This window comes from Sinocyclocheilus rhinocerous, unplaced genomic scaffold, assembly GCF_001515625.1.
Source record: "Sinocyclocheilus rhinocerous isolate Xijiao unplaced genomic scaffold, SAMN03320098_v1.1 scaffold3621, whole genome shotgun sequence".
Taxonomy (NCBI): Eukaryota; Metazoa; Chordata; class Actinopteri; order Cypriniformes; family Cyprinidae; genus Sinocyclocheilus; species Sinocyclocheilus rhinocerous.
The window spans coordinates 156,593-164,236 of record NW_015654992.1 but is presented as its reverse complement, the minus strand read 5'-3'; the positions used below and the strand labels follow the sequence as shown (position 1 = coordinate 164,236).

General features: G+C 39.9%; 1 protein-coding gene across 1 annotated transcript in view; it reads left to right on the top strand.

The window, feature by feature from the left end:
- Positions 1–7,309, top strand: part of LOC107717912 (sodium/potassium-transporting ATPase subunit alpha-1-like) — a 12,246-nt gene extending 4,937 nt beyond the window's left edge. The window contains exons 2-22 of the mRNA XM_016524818.1: positions 1,048–1,167; positions 1,276–1,335; positions 1,454–1,657; positions 1,756–1,869; positions 1,972–2,106; positions 2,201–2,318; positions 2,399–2,667; positions 2,747–3,055; positions 3,446–3,580; positions 3,661–3,859; positions 3,938–4,113; positions 4,202–4,338; positions 4,421–4,571; positions 4,819–4,987; positions 5,075–5,229; positions 5,320–5,443; positions 5,558–5,703; positions 5,790–5,920; positions 6,005–6,106; positions 6,480–6,571; positions 7,067–7,309. Of these exons, the coding sequence (XP_016380304.1) occupies positions 1,048–1,167; positions 1,276–1,335; positions 1,454–1,657; positions 1,756–1,869; positions 1,972–2,106; positions 2,201–2,318; positions 2,399–2,667; positions 2,747–3,055; positions 3,446–3,580; positions 3,661–3,859; positions 3,938–4,113; positions 4,202–4,338; positions 4,421–4,571; positions 4,819–4,987; positions 5,075–5,229; positions 5,320–5,443; positions 5,558–5,703; positions 5,790–5,920; positions 6,005–6,106; positions 6,480–6,571; positions 7,067–7,095 (3,075 nt within the window). The 3' untranslated portion in view covers positions 7,096–7,309. The remainder of the gene's footprint in view (positions 1–1,047; positions 1,168–1,275; positions 1,336–1,453; positions 1,658–1,755; positions 1,870–1,971; positions 2,107–2,200; positions 2,319–2,398; positions 2,668–2,746; positions 3,056–3,445; positions 3,581–3,660; positions 3,860–3,937; positions 4,114–4,201; positions 4,339–4,420; positions 4,572–4,818; positions 4,988–5,074; positions 5,230–5,319; positions 5,444–5,557; positions 5,704–5,789; positions 5,921–6,004; positions 6,107–6,479; positions 6,572–7,066) is intronic.
- Positions 7,310–7,644: the final 335 nt, after the last annotated feature.

The window sequence follows — 7,644 nt, the reverse complement described above, 5'->3', positions numbered from 1 at the left end:
GGCCGGACACGGCATCACAGTATGGTAGGGGCGTAACATTTGTCACACGCTTGAGGTATTCAGCCAATCACAATGCACTGGATAGCTGGCCAATCAGAGCACACCTCGCTTTTCAGACCGATTTGCTTTGTTAAAATCGACGCGTTTCAGAAAGGCGGGGCATAGAGGAGAAACAATAATGTACAGTATGTGGAAAATAATGTGTGTTGAACCTTAAACTGCATAAACACATTCATTACACCAAATACACAAAATAATGTTCTTTTTAGTAGCATCATATGACCCCTTTAACTTTTTTTAAACAGTTGTTTTCTGTAGCAACAAATGGCAGATCAAAATAATATAATGTCATTTTATGACTGACTGTCGATGATGTCACGAGAAACAAGAGCTTTAGAAATTCTGTTAGAAAAGTGTTAGAAATAGTGTTAGAAATTTTCTGAAAATATGTAGGCTTTAACTTTTTATGCTCATGTGTTGTGCTATGGTGCTTTTCTCTTTTCAGTAAATTGTAAAAATTACAATTGAAGATTTGATCAATTGACCCTTCGTTTATCAAACAAAGAGCCTGTTGATTGCTTAGCTGACTTAAAATGACGACCAAATTGGTTCAAATGCAAACAATCAAATGCTCTGTACATAAGTGATTCATTTAACAGCTCCCATGCTTGTGAGGCAATGAGTCACCTATTGTATTCACAGAATTTAGTTGTGATAAGAACTGTTGCTTAACAGTAGTAGAGGTTACTTGGTTAATTACTTTTCATTAGGATCATGCAGTCTGCACTCTGTTCATTCTTGCTAATATTTTACACTTTTATATGCAACTATTGCACTCATAAATTGGGTTAATACCACTTTCTTGTGCATTTACAAGTCTTTTTAAACCAACACCCTGACCCAACAATAAATGTAACCAGTTAAAAATTACAGTGTTGCAATTTCTGAATTCATGTTGTAAATTATTGTTGTGAGCTCTCAGTTTGCATTTTTAGAAAAAAAGTGCAAAAAAGATGTAATGGTTGTTCTTTGCTTGCTCCACCACAGGAAGGTCGAGAGCAATATGAGCTGGCAGCCACCTCGGAGCAGGGGGGCAAGAAGTCAAAGCTCAAGGGCAAGAAAGAGAAGGATAAAGATATGGATGAACTCAAAAAAGAGGTGGACTTGGTAAGTCAGTTTAGTTCTTTAAAACACCTTTTGGCAAAACAAATCACACAACAATTCCAGTGGTATTTGATGAGATGTTCTTTGATGTTCTTTTTTGTGCTATTGTAGGATGATCACAAACTGTCCCTGGATGACCTCACCCGGAAATACAGCACTGATTTAAATAGGGTAAGTCTGTTTCTGCATTGAATTTGAAATTAAAGACAATTGAGACTCTGTTTTGGAAGTGTAATGGCATAAAGCTCTCAGTTTGGATCTTCATTATCTAACCCATCACTTTCCCCAGGGATTGACAAACGATCGTGCTAAGGAGATCTTGGCACGTGATGGACTCAATGCTTTGACTCCACCTCCAACAACCCCAGAATGGGTCAAGTTCTGCAAGCAGCTCTTTGGAGGATTCTCAACTCTCCTGTGGATTGGAGCCATTCTATGTTTTCTTGCCTACGGCATCCAGGCAGTCTACGAGGAGGAACCTGCCAATGATAACGTAAGGAGAAATCCCTGTTTGTGTTTCTTAAAGGTTTGTCTTTTAAGATCACGTGGTTTTAGCAGTATCCCTAACCTCTCCTCCATTGTCCTGTGCAGTTGTATCTGGGTATTGTACTCTCTGCTGTCGTGATGATCACTGGATGTTTCTCGTACTATCAAGAGGCCAAGAGCTCCAAGATCATGGACTCTTTCAAGAACCTTGTCCCTCAGGTACTGATGACTCTCTCTCTCTCTCTCTCTCTATATATATATATATATCAGGGTCTTTATTTTCCTTTGTGATGTTAATTGAATTTCCACTTTGTCACATAGCAAGCCTTGGTTATCCGTGATGGTGAGAAGAAGAATATCAATGCTGAAGAAGTTGTGGTTGGAGATCTTGTGGAAGTCAAAGGTGGTGACAGAATTCCCGCTGATCTGCGTATCATTTCTGCTCATGGATGCAAGGTAAAATGCCATTTCCATAAATCATGGTGAAAAGTATTCTCCAATGGCACATTCCTTGTCTACAAGGATTCACAACATATCTTGTCCTTTCCAGGTGGACAACTCCTCCCTCACTGGAGAATCTGAGCCCCAGACTCGCAGTCCTGATTTCTCCAATGAAAACCCACTGGAAACCAGGAACATTGCATTCTTCTCTACCAACTGTGTTGAAGGTACAAAAACAAATTCTTGTGGAAGTCAAATTTGTGTCCATTAAAGTTGATGTTTTCATTGCTATTTGTTTTGCTTACAGGCACTGCCAGAGGTATCGTCATCAACACTGGTGACCGTACTGTCATGGGTCGTATCGCCACTCTTGCTTCTGGTCTTGAAGTTGGTCGAACTCCCATCTCTATTGAGATTGAGCACTTTATCCACATCATCACTGGTGTGGCTGTCTTCCTGGGTGTGTCTTTCTTCATTCTCTCCCTGATCCTTGGTTACTCTTGGTTGGAAGCTGTCATCTTCCTTATTGGTATCATTGTCGCTAATGTGCCAGAGGGTCTCCTGGCTACTGTTACTGTAAGTGTCAGAATAATTGCTACAATTTGGATTAATTGTAATCTCAAATATAGATAGACCTCTTTCTTGTACTTTCCAGGTGTGTTTGACTCTGACTGCCAAACGTATGGCAAAGAAAAACTGCCTGGTGAAGAATCTTGAAGCTGTGGAGACTCTTGGCTCAACCTCCACAATCTGCTCTGACAAGACCGGAACTTTGACCCAGAACCGAATGACCGTTGCTCACATGTGGTTTGACAACCAGATTCATGAAGCAGACACCACAGAGAATCAGAGTGGAACCTCATTCGACAGGAGCTCTGCTACTTGGGCCGCCCTCGCACGTGTTGCCGGTCTCTGCAACCGTGCCGTCTTCCTTGCAGAGCAAGAAAACTTCCCAATTCTTAAGGTGTGGGTTGATGCTTTGTGAAAGTATGTGAAAAGATTCACAAGCCCTTGCATAGTCTTACAAGGTAGTCTTTGCATGTTACTGATGCCATCTGAAGGTTGTTTACTACATGCTAGGCATGTTTGTCTGCTTGTGTTTAGTTTGGCTGTTTGCCTCTGGGGATTCTTCGAGCCCCTTGAGCTCTCTAGAGCCTCTGACTGGAACACAGTGTTTTCCTGTAAACACCTTTCAATTTTTGCCCACTCTGACTTGTTTTGTAATGGGAGTAATTTTGTTGGACCGTTACCTCAAATTGCCTTGCATTTCATAGAACATCTAAGCTGTTTTAAAATGCAGCCGTGTTTCTTAATCCTGTTTTTGTTCTTATGCATTTTCTGTTTCTTCTTACAGAGAGACGTGGCTGGTGACGCCTCCGAATCTGCCCTGCTGAAGTGTATAGAGCTCTGCTGTGGGTCGGTTAAAGAGATGAGAGAAAAATACACCAAGATCTCAGAGATCCCATTCAACTCCACTAACAAATACCAGGTAAAACCACCTCCTACTTTGGCCAAGTCTTTGGATAAAATTCAGATGTTCAAACATATTCTGTTTATGGACCTTTTTAGCTCTCCATCCATAAGAACCCCAATAGCAATAAAACTGAAACCACACACCTGCTAGTAATGAAAGGTGCTCCTGAGAGGATCCTGGACAGGTGCAGCTCTATTTTAATCCAAGGAAAAGAGCAGCCGCTTGATGATGAGATGAAGGACGCCTTCCAAAATGCCTACTTGGAACTTGGTGGCCTTGGAGAAAGAGTGCTGGGTAATTTTGCATTTTAAATTGTATTTCTAAACTATGTTTCCATTCTGCACTTTCCATCAACATGTTGTTTTTCCACAGGCTTCTGCCACTTCAACCTTCCTGATGAACAGTTTCCTGAGGACTTTCAGTTCGATACAGAAGAGGTGAACTTCCCCACAGAGAACTTGTGCTTCATTGGCCTTATGTCCATGATTGATCCTCCTCGTGCTGCTGTACCAGATGCTGTGGGCAAATGTAGGAGCGCTGGAATCAAGGTACTTCGTAGTCATACAAATAACTGCTAGTCGTTTTTAAGAAACAAGCAAAAACATATTAAATGCTAATTCAAAATCTCTCTTCTAGGTTATTATGGTTACTGGTGATCATCCAATTACAGCCAAGGCCATTGCCAAGGGAGTGGGTATCATCTCTGAAGGCAACGAGACGGTTGAAGATATTGCTGCTCGCTTGAACATTCCTATTAATGAGGTCAACCCAAGGTAGCGGATTCCTCCTCATCAGTTTGGATGTTTCTGGCTGGATATTTATTGCATCCAGTTATTTATTTAATGTTCTTTGAAGGGATGCCAAGGCTTGTGTGATCCATGGTGGTGACCTGAAGGATCTAACCCCAGAGCAATTAGATGATGTCTTGAAACACCACACAGAAATTGTGTTTGCCAGAACGTCTCCTCAGCAGAAGCTGATTATCGTTGAAGGCTGCCAAAGACAGGTTAGTAGTCTTTACAATCTCAGATCAATCAAAACTTCACCAGGTCATTTTGATAAGATAAGAGGTAAGTACTTTACCTGGTTGGTGCAATGCAAGAAGTAACTTCTGTCCACACTGAAATGGAACATACAAAGTTATAGTAGACACCAAAATATTGACAAAACGTGTTGTTGCAATCGTAGCTGGTTAGGACAAGAATGTAGGCGTGCCACAACATGATGTAAGATCCATTTGTGTTTGTACACAGGGTGCCATTGTAGCTGTAACCGGTGATGGTGTCAATGATTCTCCTGCTCTGAAGAAGGCTGACATTGGTGTGGCTATGGGTATTGCTGGATCTGATGTATCCAAACAGGCTGCTGACATGATCCTTCTGGATGACAACTTTGCCTCAATTGTCACTGGAGTAGAAGAAGGTAAGACATGTTATTGGCAACTTCATTGACTGAAGAATTCTGAAGGTTACTTTGAGACCTGCTCCTCAAGCTTGTCTTCCACTTTAGGCCGTCTGATTTTTGACAACTTGAAGAAGTCCATTGCCTACACCCTGACCAGTAACATCCCTGAGATCACCCCCTTCCTCCTCTTCATCATTGCCAACATCCCTCTTCCTTTGGGTACCGTCACCATTCTTTGCATTGACCTGGGTACTGACATGGTAAGCCACTGCACTTGACTAGTAATTTACCACTTAATTGGTCATCCTATCATGTTCTTGCATGAACGTTATTGTCCTCTTATCCTCAAGGTTCCTGCCATTTCATTGGCCTATGAAGCTGCAGAGAGTGACATCATGAAGCGTCAACCCAGAAACCCCAAAACAGACAAACTTGTGAACGAGAGACTCATTAGCATAGCCTACGGTCAGATCGGTAAGAGTCTCAGATACTACACAGCATAAACTTCTGCAGGCTTTCTTCTGCACGACTTCTCTGCCACCAGTTGCGTAAAGTGGAGTTGGGTGATTGAATCTCATTGCTTCACAGGTATGATTCAAGCTCTGGCCGGGTTCTTCACGTATTTTGTCATCTTGGCTGAAAATGGTTTCCTGCCTTCGTCATTGCTGGGCATTCGAGTGTTTTGGGATGACAGATATGTCAACGACCTGGAAGACAGTTATGGCCAGCAATGGGTGAGTGTTTTCATCCAGTGGGCATATAATTGTTCCTTTTTTTTTCCCACCACCTTATCTGAATGTCGTGTTCTTGGTCATCACAGACATATGAGCAGAGGAAGATTGTGGAGTTCACATGCCACACAGCCTTCTTCGCCAGTATTGTAATTGTGCAGTGGGCCGATCTGATCATCTGCAAGACCAGAAGAAACTCTGTCTTCCAGCAGGGAATGAAGTAAGTAAATGGTCAATAATTTGACCTAATTTGAATCAATCCAATCAGTGATAACAAGTCTTATGTGTTTTCTGTTGTTTACAGGAATAAGATTCTCATCTTTGGACTGTTTGAAGAAACAGCTCTTGCAGCTTTCCTGTCTTACTGCCCAGGCATGGATGTTGCCCTCAGAATGTACCCACTGAAGTAAGTCTTGCCCTTTTAACTGTTTTGCCGTCATTTTAAGAAAAAAGCTGAACATATTTCAGTATAAATTGTTTGTAATGTGTATAATTTGTTTATCTTTTTTTTTTAAACGTAAGAGGTTATATTTCCATTGCATCACATGAGTTTATACAATGCATTATGCAAACACAATATGTAAAAACATTGCCATAGTGGCTTTACTGTTTAATTTATTTAAAGAAAAAGTTGAGCATGACTGATGCTCAATATTTCATGAATTTTTAGGAGAAATATGTTTGTTAGGAGAGTTTACTGGGAGAATTTGCTAATGTAATAAATATCAAACAGCTGTCTAGAACAGATGTGATTAATTTTGGTACAATTTCTTTCCCAGACCAAGCTGGTGGTTCTGCGCCTTCCCCTACTCACTCCTCATCTTTATTTATGATGAAATCCGAAAACTTATCATCCGACGCAGCCCAGGAGGTAAGAGAATATTTAATTGCACCATCCCTCATAACAATGAAGATCGTTTTTGTTTGTGTAATGTGGTAAATCTTGTGTTCCAAAACCTAGTGAGCTGACTTGTCTACATAGGTAATAATATGATACAAAAATACAAACATAAATATTGACTAAAATAGTAAATTATATTTAGAACGAACCATGATCTAGTAGTATTTTTAAATTTTGAATAAGTATTTTTTTTTATAATTTTAAGATTTCTTTCAAGTGTACCTGGATAATCTTGGATAGATTTTTCCCCACATTGTACTGCATTCTGGGATTGCTTCTCAATGAAGAACACATGATAGAAGCCAGTGTTTGACTTTAAATGTTGCCTATATAAACAGCTCACTAGTTTTTTTGTTGTTGTTGTTTTTCCACCAAATTGATGGATTTTTAAGACTATACCGATCAGAGTTTACATGCATGCAAACGTCCTGCTGAGCTAATTAGAATTTTATATTTTTGTCATAGGTTGGGTGGAGAGGGAGACCTACTATTAAAGCATCCAGTCTGCATCACACAAGTTTATTTGCATGGTTGTCTCGCTGCTCTGAATTTCAACCTCAGTAATTTGGATGTTTTTATATAGGGAATGCTTGATACAAACACTGAGATCATGAATCAAGACATTGTGTGCCTTGTTTCTGAAGCCGGACCAATTTTATACATGTTTTTAAAAGTGTAATATAAAAATAAACTTGCAGTCAGGTCCCACATTTGTGTCATTTCCTTGTTTTTCATTTATTCATAAGTTTGTTCATTTTAATTTGGAAAGTTCTCTGAGCTTGTGTGCATGCTCAGAATCCCCCTTTTTTGTCTGGTGCTTTATCTTTGTAAACCTTATAAAAATGTACCATGGTAATCATAGTTTCCAAAATATCTTTGTTGCTCCTTTTATTGTTTACTGCTATAACAACGCATAAAAAAGAATGTATGGCATGTCATGAAAGCAATGTAAGATGTTTCCAGAATAATCAATAAGCCATAGTAACTATGATGTTTGCTGAAAAACTGGTTACCATGGTAAATTATAATTTATTTATTTTAAG